We start from the raw sequence: 20,094 nt of genomic DNA on the forward strand, positions 1-20,094 counted from the left end.
ACGTCAGTAACCAGGCTGGGTAAGACCGGATGTCTTCTGGGATGATTTCTAAAGTTGGTCACTCGCCAGTCGATAGGCTTAATGCTGAGGACCGTGGTTAAACTTTAGGCCCAGTCGAGATAAACCCATAGTTGGTAAAAGGAGACTTTAAAATATATATAAAAAATATGTAACACTAAAAAGAGAAATATAAAATATTTTTAACAAAAAAATTGAACCGACTTCAAAAATTAAATAAGGAACTCACTAAAAAGTAAAAAAATAATCAAACATAGATTTTTAACACAAAAAAAAGACGTCAAATAAAATATATACATAATAATCGTTGCAATAACTATATAAAAATAAACAAAAACGTATTTAACTTATCTGATACACGTATTTTATATTCTACTAAATACACGCAATTTAGTTTAATACGTATCTAAATTTATCTATTTACAATATTATTTTAACTGCTAACAACTTTTAACTGCAACAGGCTATAAAAACTTGATTAAATCACATTATTCAATCAGATATGTAATATAATTTTATCATGATGGGATTTGATTGATACTTGTGTATTTCTCTGTATTTGGATATATATTTGTAGGAATGTTCGTCGGGTCGGTCGGTCGGTCGAAATGTGTGGCTGCCGCTGCGATAATTTATCAGAACACTCACTACTATCTTTGGAAGGAATTTGTACGGGAACTAAAAACACTGATTGAATCAAAGTTGTTTATTCTAACTTACGATTGATACATGTGGCCGATGGGATAATTGATAGGATATTAGGTTAAGGTGAAGGAAGTTCGGTAGCGCTGTGGAAGTGGTACTGTTACAGGGGGACGGTGATAAGAAAAGAGAGCGAGACGTCGTCGTGATGGCCTTTTATACTCCAGAACTGCATGGTACCAATCCACCGGCGTTGCCAACCTTTGTAGTTGTTGATGGTGAATTGGTGGTGGCCTAAAGGGTCGTGGCGGTCGCCACATAACTTCCCTCCTAGTGGAACAGCCGTGGAACGTACCTATATGTGGTGCAAGTTCCGGAATGCACCCGCAATCAGGCAAACAAACGGGGACTGCTGATGAGATGGGGATCCCAACCTGAGCGAGGAGTTTTACGGGATCAGCTGCCATCGGAGCTGTAGCAGGACGTCGTTCGTCTTGAGGCGTTTAGCTTTGTTTGAGGGTACCTGTAAATGTGTTACGTGTCCCGTTTCGTGATGCGAGGGTGCTCATGTGTTGCTGGTATACATGATGGGCTTCTGTGGTTTTCGTCCATCAGGCTAGTCTCGTGGGATGTCGTCGACCACGTGATGTTGATGAGTTCCGTTCCTCGTACTATCCTTCCGTGCACGTGTCAAGCACCAGTCGAGTGGCTTATGTTGAGTTGAGTTGATTTACCTGTTAGGCACTTTGATCACGTCGGGGTCACCAAGATGTCGTCGATGTAGGCATAGCAAAAATCAAGTCCCAAAAGTACCTCGTCAATGAACCGTTGAAAGGTTTGTGCTGCATTTCGAAGACCGAAACCCATGACTGTAAATTCATACAACCCGAAAGGAGTTGTAATGGCGGTTTTCGGGACATCTTCGGGTGCCACGGGTATTTGATGGTATGCTCTCACTAGGTCGATGGTTGAAAATACCTTTTTCCCGTGGAGTGTCTGTGTAAAGTCTTCAATATGCTTAACAGGGTATCAGTCTGGGATGGTGCGCGCGTTGAGCGCTCTGTAATCACCGCAAGGACGCCATTCGTCGCCTTTTTTGGAGACCATGTGTAACGGAGAAGACCAGCTACTCTGTGACGGGCGGCATAATCCTAGTTTCAACATGGTCTCGAATTCCCTCTTGGCGTCTCTTAGTCGGTCTGGAGCCAGGCGTCGTGGTTTCGCAGCTACTGAAGGTCCGGGTGTCGTGTTTATATGGTGTACCGTCGCGTGTTTTACGGCGGCCGTTTTACACGCTCCATCGGGTCGAGTGATTTCCGGGAACTTCTGAAGGATGTCGTGATATCGCGAACTGTTGTTTATGAGTTTTATACTCCCGATATTTTCGTACTGCGGTTGTCTCCCGTTGACACTCATGCGCGTATTCCGGTCCACCAATTTCCTGTTTCTCAGATCAACTAAAAGGTCGTAGTGAACCATAAAATCAACCCCGATAATAGGCCGCGACACATCCGCGATAACGAAACTTCATGGTACCAATCCACCGGCGTTGCCAACCTTTGTAGTTGTTGATGGTGAATTGGTGGTGGCCTAAAGGGTCGTGGCGGTCGCCACATATTATTTATCGAAAAAAGCCTGATCGAGTTTTAATCGAATACAATGTACGTATAGTTAATTTTATATCTCATTAATTATTTATCAATCAACAGTGTACATGTAGGGCCTTTTTATTATTACATTTCCTAATTTCGAATTTGTCGTCGCAATATACGTGTGTGTCTGTACCGTTTGGAATTTTAAATGAGTAAAAACACCATTTATTATTTATGGGCCGTAGGCTTCCTTATACATACGGTGTTTATTTATTTAAATTTTGGCGCGGTGTTTTTTTAATATGTGTATAATGTACCTATACTATATTGATGTGTTCCTGTGTAGTCGAACTTGATATGGGAAATAAATTAGCTTAATTAAAAATGCGAAGTGATTAAAATTAAAATCAACCGTCGTGATATAACAGTTCAATTACTTCTTATCGCATATCATTTAAACAAAGATACGTGGCATTCCTAATTGTTTTTAGTTACCTTTAGAAATTTTTAAATAATATTATAAAGAAACAATGCCTGTTAGAGTTATAGGATATTAGTATCTCTACACGAAGCGTTCTTTTTATATCTCAAGCCTTCGTGGGATAATTTTGATTTGTAGCGACCGCCACGACCCTTTAGGCCACCACGCGTTCACCTACACCAAGTTCAAAGGTTGGCAACGCCGTTGGAGTGGTACCATGCGGTTCTGGGCTATAAAAGACCACCACGACGACGTCTCAGGTCAGGGACAGGGTTAGAGCCTGGAATGAGAAGAAATGGGAATTATCTCAAAAGTTAGGCAACCTCTCTTCCCCAAAGAAGCTCTGGCGCGCCGTCAAAAGCGTAATGGGCAATTCGAAAGCAATCCCTCCTCTGAAGGCTGATTCCTCTACGGATATCGCTATAAGTCCAGAAAAAGCTGAGCTCCTCGCAGACGCGTTCGAGAACCAAATGAAATGCAATTCCTCTCTGGGCCCACCTCAACAGACATTATCCATCATAAACGACACTATCCCCTCTTTAATGAGGAAAGACTTCCAGTCAGTTCATCTTCTGGAGAGCATAGTCTCTCCCAGAGACTATTTTTTATTATTATTGTAATATAACTTTCCTCAGCTTTGCCGCAATTTTTGCTACTATTCTTGATAAACAAAGCTCATTAATAAACTGACTGGCCAGCTTTTGTATAGCCAGCTAGTATCTGGAAAGTAGGTAAAATATTAATGATTCTTAAACCAGGAAAAATACCAGAAGATGTGACCTTCTACCGACCTATAAGTTTATTACCGATAATCTCGAAAGTTTTCGAGAAACTATACATAAAGAAGCTAAACTATATAATAGAAAAAAGAAAAAATATTCCAGAACATCAGTTTGGCTTTCGCATTTCTCATGCAGGTTAAACTAAATAAACTTCTCCCTCATCCAGACTATCAGTTACTAAAATCGTATCACACTGATGGACATTTTTTTGTAAATCAAGGTTATGAACATATATTCTGAATTATGAATTAAATACCATATATTCAGGAGTTCCGCAAGGTAGTGTACTGGGTTCAGTACTGTATCTTCTGTATACGGCCGATCTGATATATATATATATATATATATATATATATATATATATATATATATATATATATATATATATATATATATATATATCGGAGTAATAACGTAGTACAATTGTTTATTAGTTATTACATACCATTTACAATGTTTTTGTTTATTTCAAAAATAAGAATAATTTTCTTTTTTTTTTTCTTATTATCATATGTTGATTAAAAATGTAACTTTACATTCCGTACATACTTTGTTCTTCCATATTTTAAAACCAATGTATATTACAACACTAAGAATAACACAAAAATTTAATTTTTATTGTTATTTAATTATCAGTTGGAGAAACAATGATTGAAAATAAAGAACGCTTCAAGCTCCAGGGTCCGCTACCTAACCTAGGTGATTTGACTAGAACAACAACAAAAAGTCGTTGCACCCGCCGGGAGTCGAACCCGCGATCTCCGATGAACTCTGTGATCTGAACGCTCTAACCACTACATCATAGAAAAAGTTGCTTGCAATATTTCTACGGCTTGTCATACGTTATGGTTGGTGTTTAAAAAGCAAACGGAACGGCTTTTGTACTGAACGACTTCCGGTCTTCCATTACATCAGATTTCCCCCCTTCACCCCATCAGATTCTCACTCGGTTGCAATGGGACCACCTCGGAAGTGCACTCTTTCGAATAAAAAGAGAATTTTGAAAATAGTTCCGTAATTAACGGAGAAATTGGCGGACATACATTAAAAAATATATACAGTCGAACATAGAACCTCCTCATTTTAGAAGTCTCTTAAAAATGATCGATTATGCATACTGTGGGTAGAAAAAGAGAGTCCAATATATAGAGCGCCGAAAATTTCTTTCTGACTAATGTATAAGTAGTATAAGACATGAAATAGTTCAGAAGAATCAATGGTTTAACAAGTCTAAGCGATCTAATCGAACTTGGGATAGATGTATCAGAGAAATATTTAAAAAGAGAAGAAAAACCACTGCCGAAGCAAGAAGACTGAACAGAGATAGAAGAAAATAAAATGAATTTATACAAGAAGTAAGAGAAAACATACACTATACATAATACACCCAATATCATTATGTTTTAAATAAATAATTTATATTCTATAATATTCCTTAATATATCGACACTAACAGGTAATTGATTATTTCTACAACTATTTGCGAATATATTTAATGATTAAGTAAACGCCACAAGTAAAAGGTACACGTACTGTATGTATGATGAGTTCACGGTACGTACTATAAAATATTGTGTACCATTCGAAATTAATAGATACGACCATAAAATATCGTGGAATTAAATTGCAGTGGGTGTGCCATCAGCCAGCGGATGCGGTTTCAGAAATATTAACTTTTAAACGTTCTGTTAGACGAATAACACCACTGTTATTACGAGGATAGTCTCAAAACAACCCTACTTACCAACAAATTTCAAACATCGAGAAACTCACAGAGAAAATATATTTATTTCAAAATATAGCTGCTATTCAATGACTTTGAAACTTATTGGAATTAGTTTTTTTCTAAATATATTAAAGAAAATATAATAAAGGATATGCCCTTAAGAGGATTTTTAAAATTTAAAATATTTTTTTAGGTTATAGCTGTTTTGGCATGGACCAATTTTAATTGGAATTTTTCCTATAAATCTCACGTCGTCATTTTTTATCAATGGCGGTTTCACAATCACCAACAATATCGTTTAATGTTGTGATAAAGATTATTTTGATGAGAAATACTTTTTTAACAATATATAATAGATTAAAGTGTCCAACAACTGCCGCTTACTGGTCTTTAAAAAATAATGTCGGTGTTAAAACACATAAATAACCAGATGAGAAGTAATTGTGAAATAGCTGAGGTTTTAAAATTAAAATATACATTTGTTTAACTTCCTTTAGACAATAGCGGGTGTACATTTCCTATTATTTTCCTATATCCTATATTACAACATTGTGTAAAAACTGTAGTCTACTAGTCCACTCAAAGTTTTGTTAGTAATGCGTCATGGATATTTAGATTGTGATGTCGAAACATTACAACGTTGCCGCATCAACTCTGAGTTTTAATTCAGTTTGGCTTTAACATACAACAAAATTCTAATCTAAATAAAATAATTGAACAAAAATTTTATCCAATATAATTTATTTTAACATATAACATACGTTTTATAGTACATCTAATACACATACACACACATATATATATATATATATATATATATATATATATATATATATATATATATATATATATTACTGTTTACTTAACAAGTCATCTTGGTATCACTGTATTTTTATTTATTCTGGTACTACCTATGTACACCATTCTTGATAATTAAATTAATCACTGAAATATATCTAAAGCATTTACCATATCTACAAAACAGTATTCATTCTTTCCTCATATGTTCTAACCTATTGCTTATGTTTAATTTTAAATAATTACAATCATATCTGTGCACACAAATCTTTCACACCCTACAATACCATTTTCTACAGTTATATTCAATTAATTATGTGCATACCTTTAGTTGTTTCCACTCTCATCACTCTGTGTCAGGAATTTCCAGCATTATCACATATCCTGAAAGTTTCCTTCAGTCGCTTTCACTTTACGACTCAATGTCCCTAATTCTTTTATGTATACTTTCCAGAGAAACAATTTTCTCTAAAATAATTTTATTAGGTTATGTTTATATCGATGAAATAGTTTCTGTAATTACTGTTTTTATACATTTCGTATATTTGGTCTCGAATAGAGCCAATATCAAGATGGTCAAGATTCGTCACCCGCTTTGTATGTAGACGGATTTTCTTGGGTGAATCTAACGTATTATTCTTCATTTTGTAAGCGATGTTATTCACAGTACCCACAGTAATATTTAGCACGTCAGCAACCCGCTAAAAACATTTTCAATAATATTGTAGTTTATTATATATGCGAGTTAAAATTTATCAAAATAAAGGGCTAAAATAATGTTTGCCGGTTTATAACCTGTAATAATTATAACTAATATTTTGAATAATTGAGCGTACATGTGACAACCGGACGGTGACCAGCTGTCAGACGTATGCAAAATTCTTGAAAGCAATTGTGATAAGAGGTCTTATCTAACTCTTACCTATAAATTATTTTGGGTGTATAATTAACTGTAGTTTTTAGATGTAGTATAATGTTAAAATAAATTATGTTTGGTAACATTTTTGTTCAATTATTTTATTTAGATTAGAATTTTGTTGTATGTCAAAGCCAAACTGAACTCAGAGTTGATGCGGCAACATTGTAATGTTTGGACGTCACAAATATCCACGACGCATTACTAAAAATCTTGAATAAACTATACGTAATTTTTTTATTAAGCTCCCCATATTTGATTTATTTATTAAGTACATTTTTTTACAATATTAACAAAAAACCATTTTTGTGTTAAAAGACATAAATAAGTAGATAAGAAGTAATTGTGAAATAGCTGAGGTTTTAAAAATTAAATGTACGTTTATTTAACATCCTTTAGACAATAACGGGTGTACTTTTTCTATTTATTATAAAATGTAAAAACTACGTAATTTTTTATCTCAGTTTTGTTTGTTTAGATATTAAAATAGAATTAATGTAACCGTTTAGTATAACAATCCAATATTTGATTTATTTATTACATATTAAATACATTTTATCGTAATACTAATTCATTGAAGTTCAATAACACTTATTTCAGCGATCTTGAAATATATAAATGTCATCACTGATTTGAGATCCGTTTATTACAATGTTAATTATACATTAATTTATTAGTACTTTTGATTTGTACTTGAACCAATTCACAAGCAAGACGAGTGCAGTATAAATACATCAGTATGTTTTTCCCAAATTAAAATAAAGTTAAGACTTATAGACCTTATACAAGTTCGTGAGGTTTGATTCACTTTAGACTTCTGATTTCTCGTGCCTTCTCCAGTTATTGCTTCCACGTTTTTGTGAATTATTAGTCTTGAATAACTTGAGATCCGTAATGACAAACGACAATAAAAGGACTGCAGCGTGTGTGTTGATTGGCCAGAACTGCTCATGCGCATTCTTTCTAAACTAGCTTGACAGGTTTCACAGCTGCGTGTTACTATTTACGAGTGTTGTGGTTAGAAAGTAATTTTTAGGTTAGTTTTATATTTATAAAGGTTTGTTGAGGATATAATTATCGCGAGAATAAGCGTATAAACTATAAATTATTAGAAAAATATTATAATTTTGTACACACTAATGTTGTAGATTGTTACAGAAAAGAGAGATATTTATGTTAAATAATATGGAAACGGAATTTGTTTGAAGGTTATAGTAAACTTAATTAAAAATGAACATATTTGTATACTTTATACTTATAACATGTAGATAATAGATAATATAAAACAAATTAATACCATAAGATGAAGCCTTGTGTTGGAAAATTAAAATAACATATAATATAACACATTTTATTGCAATAAATGGAATAAAACAAAGAAGAAAAATACAACAAAAACGTTCATTGTTTTTATTCCTATTTTTTCTCATACGGACTGTACTTTTACTTGGTCTATCCATTGTAATACTTAATAAAATAGTGGGTGTCGAGCCTAAACAATACATTTTTTTTCTCTTTATTATTCCACACTCTGCTCTATAGGCAATAAGTATTTCTTATGTCTATATTATATATGCATGGCATGTAGAAAATCACTTCATTAAGCGATCTCCTGTATAAAATATTATCTTAATTAATTAGTCTTATTCTAAAGCTTATTCTAAAGTCTATATAAGTCCAGTAATCAGATCAGGTGGTGTTAAACGTTTTAGTCTACGCACTTCACTATCACGTCGCATATTTAGCTGGTTAGCGAATATGTTGGGGTGCACTGACACTCTTTCGAAGTACTTCACACAAACACCTTGAATTACAGTCGTTATAGGTTCAAGAGGAATATCGCGTTGTATCACTTTATTTGAAATATAGTACGGAGGATCAACAATGACAACAACACTTTATAATACAAAAATAATAATATAATTTTGTGACATATACACAAAATTAAAGTACCAACAAAACAAATCTAATTTATTGCCCGGAATTAACAATTAAAAAGTTAATTAATTTTCCGAAAACGAATTCTCCAGGTAAAACGTATCCTATACTAATTTTAAGGTAGTTATTTTTGTTTATCACCGTCATAATTCAGGCGGAAGATCGTTCCGATTGTATTATTTTCATAGATAAAGATTTACCTTCAAAATCATTTATATTGTATGTTAATTACAGTTGTTTGTGATGCGCTGAGATCAAATGATGTAATCAATACAATTAATTTTCTGTTGTCCATACTATTCAGGCGTTGAAGCATACCGCTGAGATGACTTGAGGAGCTATGCATACATTATCGTATAATACAATACAAATTAATAGTGCTGTAAAAGTCGCTGGCTCTGTTTTAATATTGTTTTTTTATTTGTTGACGAGGAAACAATTCAAGTTTGTATCTTGTATCCTTTTTAGACGTATGGTCAAGGATTGATTCCTCTTATCGTCAAAATATTTAATTGAGATGGAAATGTATTCAATGTCGTTAATTAACCTTAATTAACGGACCGTTAAAAATAATTACGGGGTCATCAAAACTGGATAGTGTTCTAATTTTATTTACAATCGAGTGACTATAGCTCTTAATGTTAACAGATGAGGATATTATTAAGGTTGGTCAAGGCTGTAAAGATATAAATCTTCTTATTTTGTCTTGATTCACAATTAAAATTGGGCTTCACCTGTCTGTCATCAGGATTTGCAGGATTTTATTTCTAAATATATCGTTATTTAATGTAGTAGATTTGCCAGTAATTGTAGTAGATTTGCCAGTAATTACTTTCCGGTTTTTATGACATACTTCATTAGCCTTCTCTCTGCAAAATTATGATGTGATACATACGTAATTTTATTGCACTGGTATTAACTATTGACGTTGACGTTTAAAGATGTGGAATTACAGAAGTTATTGGATGAATATAATTGATTTATTTCGAAAATTTCAAGGTTATCACCCATCGACTACAAGACCAAATCGCTTCGGCCACAATATCGTTCTCTGTGCTTGATAAGACCAGGTTAGTGTCGTATATGAACTGTTAAAACAGTTTTAGGGTAAATGATATGGCTCGGTGAATGGAGGTAAAACGAAATGAAACAATGGTGTTTACATTATGTGACCGTTATTTATTGAAGTAATATAATACTATAAAAATACAAATGATAAAACGGATGGCAGCGGTGTTACCTGTTGACGAGTCTTGGGCAGTCGATGGTGGCACGTCTAAACCAAACGATGGTCGAGTACTGAAAGAATGGAGATACCCTTCAATAACATCCCAGATAAACGTCTCGGGGTTGCCAGCTATTCGTTATCGGGTTCTAGTTGGCGCTGCTGGTACCCCGCTCGTGTTCAACATCCGGGAATAGATTTCTGGGTATTTTGTAGACCGTTATTCCACGATGTCAAATTCGACATGCCTCAAGGTCGCTACAGTATCAAATCCATCTTGCGAAATCGCTACGGGATTAGATATTAACCATGAAATAATTTTGAGCCATTTACATTAGGCTAGGCACGAAAAGAAACTCGATACTTGGGTTGTATATTTATAAACAGTGGAATATTTAATAAACACAGTTTCTATTTGTGAGTTTATGATTAAACTGTGAAATGAATGATGAAGAGAAAGCATGGTCAAAACCTAGATGAACTTGACCAACCCATTTTGACACCAAGTGAGCTGATATTAAGTGTATAAGGGGATTGGCAATGAATTGTTCATCATGAGCAGGCTAAATCATTAATTAGACTATCGATTGTATACAACTAATACGATAAAAGAATTTTCCCAAAACATATTTAAATTTAAAAAACGCAGATTACTTACATCACACGCGATAAATGTATTTACTGTATCTAGTTTTAACGATATTTTAATAAAGATCTCTACGAGCAACCGTTAGATTAGGGGACTTCAATTTACTTAACCTATTTTAAGCGACCCAAAATCTTTCACAAATATGCTACGTGCAATACGACCATGTTATCCTACTGATGCAGCAGCTGTACGACATTTTATATATTCTTAAATCCTGCACTCAACTTATCTCTTACATGCTTTCATTTCGAAGCGTTGAATATATGTAAAAATAATTCGAAATATTATTTATTACGTACCGGAATTAATTGGTGAAGTTTTTATAAGGAAATAGTTTATTTACTGTTCCCAGTAGATCACGTCCTTCAGATAATGATAGCTTATCGGTATTAACTCATGAATTTCTATACTTGAATAGCGTTATAGAGTTTTGTAATATATTTTTGTCGTGAAGCAGAAGGTCACAAATTAGAACATCGCTTCTCGAACATATACCTGGTTCAATTCAAAAAAAGGAGGTTGTCAGACATTTAAGGCTTTTTCTATTGTTGGTAAACGAGCTCCCAATGATTTAAATAATTCTTGTTAGTAAGTGTAAGTTTCACGATAGTTCATCTGTCAATTCAAATCACACTAACTACTTTAAACATGTTTGTTTCTTCACCTAATATAATATTCTCAGTTTATTCAATATCTTACGAGAAGAAAGGAAATAATGTAAAAAATAGAAGGGCTTCACGGAAAATAAATTTAAAAAGTGTTCCTTCAAGGGTGCAAAAAGTCACTCGCATTATACCAAATCCCATGAGATATATACGCATATAGTTTAGTTTATTACCTACAATTTTTACAACCAAAATATTAACAAGAAAGATAAAAAGAAGAATTAGAGAAAATAATTTATAATTATTAATTAATTAATTTATAATTAATGTTGTTCTATATATATATATTATTAGAGAATGGTAGAAGTCATAGAATCTAACGAATTAGAAAGAGACACAGAATTATAAATACAGAAATAAGATAAAAGTTTAAACAAAACGTAGAACTGATTAGCTATTACTATAACTTATATTCATATAAAAAAATTGTAAATAATATCCGAACAAAAGACAAATATAATTATATATTCATAACCAAATACAAATGAGGTGTTAATATAAATATTAAAATATAAGGTCTAGCCAATATATCATAATGTATGATGTCAGCCCTGTCAAATTTCAGTGTTTTGAGTTTAACTTTACCATATAATAAAATACTAACGTTTTGAAGAATATTTCAGACATTTGGCAACATGGACCCCTAATATTAACCCAAATCGAACTTCATAAGCTGGTTCGGTTACATCGTTCTGACACATCAAACATCGTTCTATTCTGACTCTTTTTATCTAGTGTAAAATAAGAGGGGAAAAATCCACTCCGAGTTTAAAACGAATTGTACATTTTTACAAACTGCATTCGGCAATATATTCGACGTTATCTATGACGTGCATTGACTGTTTTATTCGACGGGATGTAGGTATAAATATAAAATGCAGAATTATGGAGAATGTAAGAAAGTAATAAATAAACAAAAAGTGCGAGTTAACAAGCTCCACATATATACTAGAGACGGGAAAATTATAAACATACCTTATGTACATTATATTTTTCAAAAGGAGATACTTAGAGAGAGAAAACATACTACATTTAACTAGGATCTGTCTAGCATCAGTCTTGGAAATCTAACTCTACTCAAATACGAAACGGATATTTCGTCAATATTTGCTTCTTATGACATTTATGCTAAAAGGAAAAAAGCTGCCGCGAACTTCGGATCCACTTGTACTGAAATTTATTGCCTATATGTAATAGTAAACATAATTTTAAATATTTTATAGGCGGCACCTTTGATAAACCACAAATGGAACATCATAACTAATCTTAACGATATAGATTAACGAGCAGTTTGTTTTTAATAACAATCTTAATGCTAAATGGTGGTGTAAATTGATTTTTCTTATCAATGTTAACACTTCCCGTCCACGTTCTGCTTTAGTATGTAGTTTCTTAATATTTCATGTTGATCAAGTACATATTATTACGCCTTATAAAACTTTCTAACGACGCTGGTTTCTGTTGATATGGTTTTAATTGAAAATAAACTGCAGCAGAATGATAATAAAGCTACAAGGTGCAATACATAATAAATGGTTAAAACCGATGACCTCGATATAAGCAACTGTAGAGGCCAAGCACATGATAATTATGCTGTTATGGCTTGTAGACATTCAGAAGTTTGGCAAAGAATCAAAGAAACAAATCTCAAAGTTGAATTCGTGGTTTAAGGGTATATCGCTAGGTGACCGATATATCGATATTTTTGTTGGCTGATATTTTGCGATATATTTTCAAAATAAAATTGGATAGATTTATTAAACATTATAAAAAAATATTTAATTATTTTTAATCAACCTTCAAAATTGGTACTTAATTATTGGATATAAATGTATTAACCTACCTATGTACCTAGATTTAAAATATGGTAAAGACAAATTGTAGGTTAGTCTCTAATAGTAAAAATGTAATAAATAAATTTAAAAAAACAGCCGATAGTTCCCAAGGCTAGTTTTTTGTATAAGAAAGCAAGAAAACATGAAAAATTACGATTTTCAATTTGTACTCACAATGTCATGTAAAAAAACTGTATCAAACGACATTATGTTCCTTAATTAAGTTTTCCTTTGTTACAGATTTATAAAGACAAATTCCCGACCCGAGCCGAACATAAGATGCGGAGTAATAAACGGACCCAGGGTGTTACAGAATCACGATCACAAGACGGACGCCAGGCTGAAGAGTTACCCGAAGGTGCTGGTGTTCGTCGAGAGCACCCTAATAAACTTGGGGAAGGATATCGCCGAACTGCTCGTTCATACCAGGATAAAGTACGTGAGCGCGAAAATAATAAATTCGCGATACTCGACGATGTTTACCTAAAACGCAAGACATATTTATGTCGGCCGGTAATTGGTTGTGAGTACACGCCCAACTACGTTTCTATCCCAACTAATATATCTTGCAACTATAGTGTTAGGGGGTAGTCTAGTCTAGAAATTTGAAAAAATCAATTTTATTTAATATTTTCCGAGATATGACGAGGCTGTTGACATTTTTTTTTATTAATTATTAATTTTACATTAGATATGATTAGTACAATCTTAATTTACAAATTAGTTTATTACTACTGTTCTGTTGTACTTGCATTAACACAAGCAAGTATGTATTTCCCAATGTAATATACAACTATTTAAGCTACCATTAAAAATACACTTATACACTAAACAAATTCGTATGGTTTGGTTCGCTTCAATCTTCTGATTTCTTGCCTGTTGTCCAATAGCTGTATTGCTTCCACGTTGCTGTAATTTAGCAACCTTATTTCATGTTTTAAGGCAAAATCTAAGATCACTTCGTCAATCCATTTGATTTCGACGTCGTAGTGCAGCACCTCATTGGTTACGTCGCAATAAGCATTGGTAATTAATCTCAGAACTTTGTTTTGGGTGAACTTTTTAACTAGAATAAAATGAGAAGGAAAATATTGTCCGATGCTAAAACGAATTTACAAATTGCGGCATGCAATACATTAAACATCTTGATAACGTATGTACAAAAAAAATTGATTATAATAATATATATAATATAATAGTATATATAATACAATAGTATATATAATATAATAGTATATATAATATAATAGTATATATAATATAATAGTATATAACAGGTGAATTGAAAAATCCCCGGCATGACACATAGATGGCGCTACTAGAATTGAATCTATATGCTTTTTAGTTACCACTAACGCACAAAACATGCGTGTATAAATTTGACAGCTGTCGGATCATTAGTTTGTGAATTATAGCATTTTGAGTGAAGCAACTTTTGTTATTGTGAAAGAAATGGATAAAAAGGAATTTCGCGTGTTGATAAAATATTGATTTTTGAAGGGAAAATACAGTTGAAGCAATAATTTGGCTTGATGCAGGTTCCAGACACTGCCCCAGGAAAATCAATCATCAAGGATTGGTGTGCTAAGTTTAGACGTGGTGAAATGAGCCCCGAAGATGTGGACGCCCAAAAGCGGTTGTTACCGACGAAAACATTTAAAAAATCCGCAAAATGATTTTGAATGACCGTAAATTCAAATTGATTGAAATAGCAGACATTCTAAAGATATCAACTGAACGTGTACAGCATATCATTCACGAATATTTGGGTATGAGAAAGCTCTATGCAAAGTGGGTGCCGCGCGAGCTCACTTTTGACCAAAAAAGACGAGATGATTTGGAGCTGTGTTTGAAGAAGATCAAGCGTAATAAACCCGAGTTTTTGCGTCGATATGTGACAATGGATGAAACATGGCTTCATCATTTCACTCCGAAGTCCAATCGACAGTCATCTGAGTGGACTGCACACAATGAACCCGCTCCAAAACGTGGGAAAACGCAACATTCGGTCGGCAAGGTTATGGCGTCTCTATTTTGGGATGCGCATGGAATAATTTTCATTGACTACCTTGAAAAAGGAGGGACCATTAACAGCGACTATTACATAGTGTTATTGGACCCTTTGAAGGATGAAATCGCTGAAAACGGCCGCATTTGAAAAAAAAAAAGAAAGTGCTTCTTCACAATGTCAATGCACCGTGTCACAAGTTTGTGAAAACGATGGCAAAAATCGATTAATTGAGCTTCAAATTGCCTCCTCATCCACCGTATTCTCCAGATCTGGCTCGCACCGACTATTTCCTGTTCTCAGATCTCGTCGAATGAAGAGGTGATCGCCGAAACTGAAGCCTAATTTGAAGCAAAGGACAAATCGTACTACAAAAATGGTATCGAAAAGTTGGAGGGTCGCTATAATCAGTGTATCACCCTTGAAGGGAATGAAAAAAATATCTTTTACTATGGTAGGCCGAGGACTTTTCTATTGACCTGTTATAATATAATTGTATATACAATAAAATAGGATATATAATATAATACAATATATCATATAATACTATATATAATATAATATTTGTTTACTTATACTTCTTGTCGCGAATTATAATCATTTTAAAAGGAGAAACCGCAAGTTTGATTTTCCGTACTGACAATAAATCAATTTTAGGTATAAAGCTGAGGTAACCGGTAAAAGTTTACCGGTATTAACAAACCTGGACAAAGGAAGATATGGCGTTATCGTGTTCGAGAATTACAATAAATACCTACAGATGGACAACTGGAACAGGGAACTGCTCGACAAGTACTGTCGCGAATATTCGGTGGGAATTATCGGTATGAACCTAATTTTAACTAAATGATTTCGTTAAATTTCATGATAACTTCCTTTAGGGTTTATACCACCGGAAGAGGAAACCTACGTGGGCTCCCAACTGAAAGGTTCCCCCCTATTTATCCACACCAACCTGAAACTACGCGATGCAGCTCTCAATCCGTCTTCCCAAGTGCTCAGACTGACGCGAGCCGGAGAAACCGCCTGGGGCGAACTCCCGGGCAACGATTGGACCGTGTTCCAGGCCAATCACTCGACGTACGAACCGTTAGAGTGGGCGTATCGAAACGATTTCTTTCAAAACAATGAGAGTAAGGACTCGGATATTCGAAAATTAAAGAAAATATACCTATTTCTTCCATAGGTGGTACGAGAACGCCCTTACCCACCGTCATCCAAGACCACGGTTTATACGACAACATCCAAAGAGTGATTTTTGGGTCCGGTTTAAGATTCTGGCTTCATCGGCTTCTTTTCCTAGACTGTCTCAGTTACCTCAGCCACGGTCAATTAAGCTTATCGTTAGACCGGTCAATTTTAGTCGATATAGATGATATTTTTGTTGGCGAAGTGGGAACAAGACTGAAACCGGAAGACGTTGAAGCCTTAATTAACACCCAATCACGGTAAGTAGTCATTTTCCCGTGTATCACTGAAGTCTGAATTAAATTTCTTTTTTAATAAAAGTTTGACCAGCATGGTTCCTGGGTTTAAATTCAACCTCGGATTTTCTGGTAAATATTACCATCACGGGAATTCAGAGGAGGATAAGGGGGACGACTTAATCCTACAGAATATCGATAAGTTCATGTGGTTCTCTCACATGTGGAACCATCAGCAGCCGCACCTATACGACAACTTAACATTGCTGATGGACGATATGATGTTGAATAAAAATTTTGCCAAACAGTACGGTATACCCATCGACTCCGGATACTCCATTTCCCCCCATCATTCCGGAGTATACCCCGTCCATGAACTGTTATATATTGCCTGGAAGAAAGTTTGGAACATTAGGGTCACTGCCACAGAAGAGTATCCGAATCTTAGACCGGCTAGGTAAGTATTAAATTCATAAAAACCTACAATATTTACAGTATAATTTTGTTGTAACGTCTAGATTAAGAAGGGGATTTATACATAGAAATATTATGGTACTACCAAGACAAACGTGTGGCTTGTTTACCCATACAATGTTTATTGATCTATACCCAGGTGGCAGGGAGAAATTGGACGAATCCATTCAGGGAGGAGAATTATTTCAAACGATTATATACAATCCTGTAAGTGTCATTATTTATTAACATAAATAAGTTAAATCATTTTTAAGCTTATAATGAAATGGTGAAGGATTCCTTGTTATTAATTCACCAAGCTAAATAACAGTATTACTTTAATTTAATTGTATTTGAATCATGTTTAAATAAAATTAACAATGGTTTATGCTTGTACATTTAATTAAACAGACGGTGTTACTACGAGGATGGTTCAAATATGATGGAGACAAACGCTGTAGATGGCGCGCATGTATGTTTTGAAGGTCGTGGCTTGAGTATGTGATAGCTGGGTCCCTTACGAACAGTGTGGCATAGTTTTTGTCACGCATGCTTCACGCGCGCCGCAGCGCAACATATTGTCATTCGCTTTAGTGTGGGAAGGCGTTAAAAGGACGGAAATTTTTCTGCGTTTGCAAAATCAGTTTGGTAGTGAGTGCCTGAATAGGGCTGCCGTTTTTTTAAATTGGCCAAAGCATTCAAGGATGGCCGCGAAACCGTCGAGAGTGAGCTGCATACACCAGACAACATTCGCCGTGTAGAACAACTCATTTTGGAGGACAGTGGGAGGAATGTTCGAGACATTTCGGCTGAACTCGGCGTCAGTATTGGTAATGTAGAGTCTATCATCCACGAACACCTTCAATATGGCAAAGCGCGATGGGTTCCTAAACTGTTGAATTTCGAGCAAAAATCTTAAAAAATTTACGAATCTTCACTATAGACGAGACATGAGGACACTATTATATTCCCGAAAGCAAGATGTCGTCTAAAGAGTGGAGGAAGAAGGAAAAAGGCCAGCCAAAGCGAAGACAACCAGGTCCGCGGGTAAGGTTCTGTGTACGGTGTTCTGGGACCATCGGGGCGTGCTGTACGTCGATTTCCCGGAACACCCCCCCTAAATTCCGGATTTATCACCCTGCGACTACCATATGTTTGGACTACTGAACGAAGCCCTCGGAGGTCAAAGGAATTATTCAATACCAGCATCAAAAAACTTCCGGAAAGATGAACAAAATGCGTAACTAATGAGGGAAAATACCTAGAAATACTGTAAAATTTTGTAAATTTTTTCAATAGTAAATAAACGTGTCAGAGTATTTGTCTCGATCATATTTGAACCACCCTCGTACATTTTCTATAATAATGAAATGGTGATTGCACTGCAGACTTTTCCAATTTTCGGTTTTATTTTAGATAAATATATTTATGACGCACATGTCCAATTATGGCAACGATCGACTGGGCCTCTACACTTTTGAGTCGGTCATCAAATTCATCCAGTGCTGGACGAATATCAAATTAACCTCCGCGCCGCCATTACAACTCGCTGAGAACTACTTCAAACTTTATCCAGGAGAATCGGATCCAATTTGGGGAGTAAGTATTGTCATTAAGGCGGCCGAACAACTCGATCTTATTTACTTTATTACGTCAGAATCCGTGCGATACTCAGAGACATAAAAAAATATGGTCGAAAAATAAATCGTGCGATTCTTTGCCGCGATTCCTGGTGATCGGGCCGCAGAAGACGGGGACAACGGCGCTGTACACGTTTTTATCGTTACATCCTGCGATCGCGAAAAGTCTGCCCAGTCCTACGACCTTCGAGGAAATCCAGTTTTTTAACGGAAATAACTACTTGAGAGGATTGGATTGGTGAGGTGTCTTTACGGTGGGCCAGCAAGCTCATTATTAACTTCTGTTCGTTATTTGTAGGTATATGAATTTCTTCCCCAGTGACGTAAACTCCACGAAGTACTATTTCGAAAAAAGCGCCACATATTTTGACAGCGAATTAGTACCAAAGAGAGTCCGCGCCTTGTTACCTCACGCGAAGGTAATAACAATTCTGATATCTCCAGCTAAAAGGGCTTATTCATGGTATCAGCATACGAAAGCTCACGGGGATATCGTCACCAACAATTACAGCTTTCACCAAGTTATCACAGCCAGTGACACAGCGCCTAAACCTTTACGTGATCTTCGCAACAGGTGACTAATGTCTAACTACTTATAATAATCTGTCCTAAACTCCCAACAATCTCCAGGTGTCTGAACCCAGGAAAGTACGCCCAGCATTTAGAGAGATGGTTGGACTATTTCCCCGCCCAATACATCCACATTATAGATGGTGAAGAACTGAAATCGAATCCTATTGAAATTATGAATGAAGTACAAAAGTTTCTGAAGATATCTCCGTTTTTCAACTATACGGAACATCTGAGGTATTAGTCACCAGTTTATCAAATTATATCTCAATATTGATAATTATTCAAAATTAATCATAGACCACATAAAATATCATCATCCGCATTAACATGACTAATTGTAATTGTTCATTTAAAATTAGAGGTTTTTAAAAAACTTGTGGAGTGTAAATAATTACTAAGTTGGGTCGTGTTCAAAATAATTATAAAATGATGGATGATCTATGAACTTATCGTTAATGACAATAACATGATTAGTCATTATCTTAGTGTTTAATTGTTATTTTATTTATTTGCGTGTTTTCACATTTTTGTTGAACATTAACTGAATATAAATTACCAACTTGATATCATATTTAAAAAAAATTAAATGCTTGGACCATAAATGGTGAAGAACTGAAATCGAATTCGATTGAAATTATGAATGAGCTACAAACATTTTTGAAGGTATCTCCGTTTTTTAACTATACGGAGCATCTGAGGTTTTAATCCCCAGTTTATCAAATTATCTCT

At 34.7% G+C, this 20,094-nt stretch overlaps 1 protein-coding gene across 1 annotated transcript in view; it reads left to right on the plus strand.

Annotated features, from left to right (window-relative positions):
• Window positions 1–20,094, plus strand: part of sfl (N-deacetylase and N-sulfotransferase sfl) — a 71,745-nt gene that overhangs the window by 48,358 nt on the left and 3,293 nt on the right. The window contains exons 3-12 of the mRNA XM_076413485.1: window positions 13,508–13,702; window positions 15,933–16,099; window positions 16,157–16,408; window positions 16,462–16,723; window positions 16,785–17,156; window positions 17,218–17,380; window positions 18,569–18,751; window positions 18,810–19,030; window positions 19,091–19,366; window positions 19,423–19,599. Of these exons, the coding sequence (XP_076269600.1) occupies window positions 13,508–13,702; window positions 15,933–16,099; window positions 16,157–16,408; window positions 16,462–16,723; window positions 16,785–17,156; window positions 17,218–17,380; window positions 18,569–18,751; window positions 18,810–19,030; window positions 19,091–19,366; window positions 19,423–19,599 (2,268 nt within the window). The remainder of the gene's footprint in view (window positions 1–13,507; window positions 13,703–15,932; window positions 16,100–16,156; window positions 16,409–16,461; window positions 16,724–16,784; window positions 17,157–17,217; window positions 17,381–18,568; window positions 18,752–18,809; window positions 19,031–19,090; window positions 19,367–19,422; window positions 19,600–20,094) is intronic.

Source organism: Rhynchophorus ferrugineus, unplaced genomic scaffold (genome assembly GCF_030347505.1).
Source record: "Rhynchophorus ferrugineus isolate W39M unplaced genomic scaffold, kcgeb_rfMv2 rfM9, whole genome shotgun sequence".
Lineage (NCBI taxonomy): Eukaryota > Metazoa > Arthropoda > Insecta > Coleoptera > Curculionidae > Rhynchophorus > Rhynchophorus ferrugineus.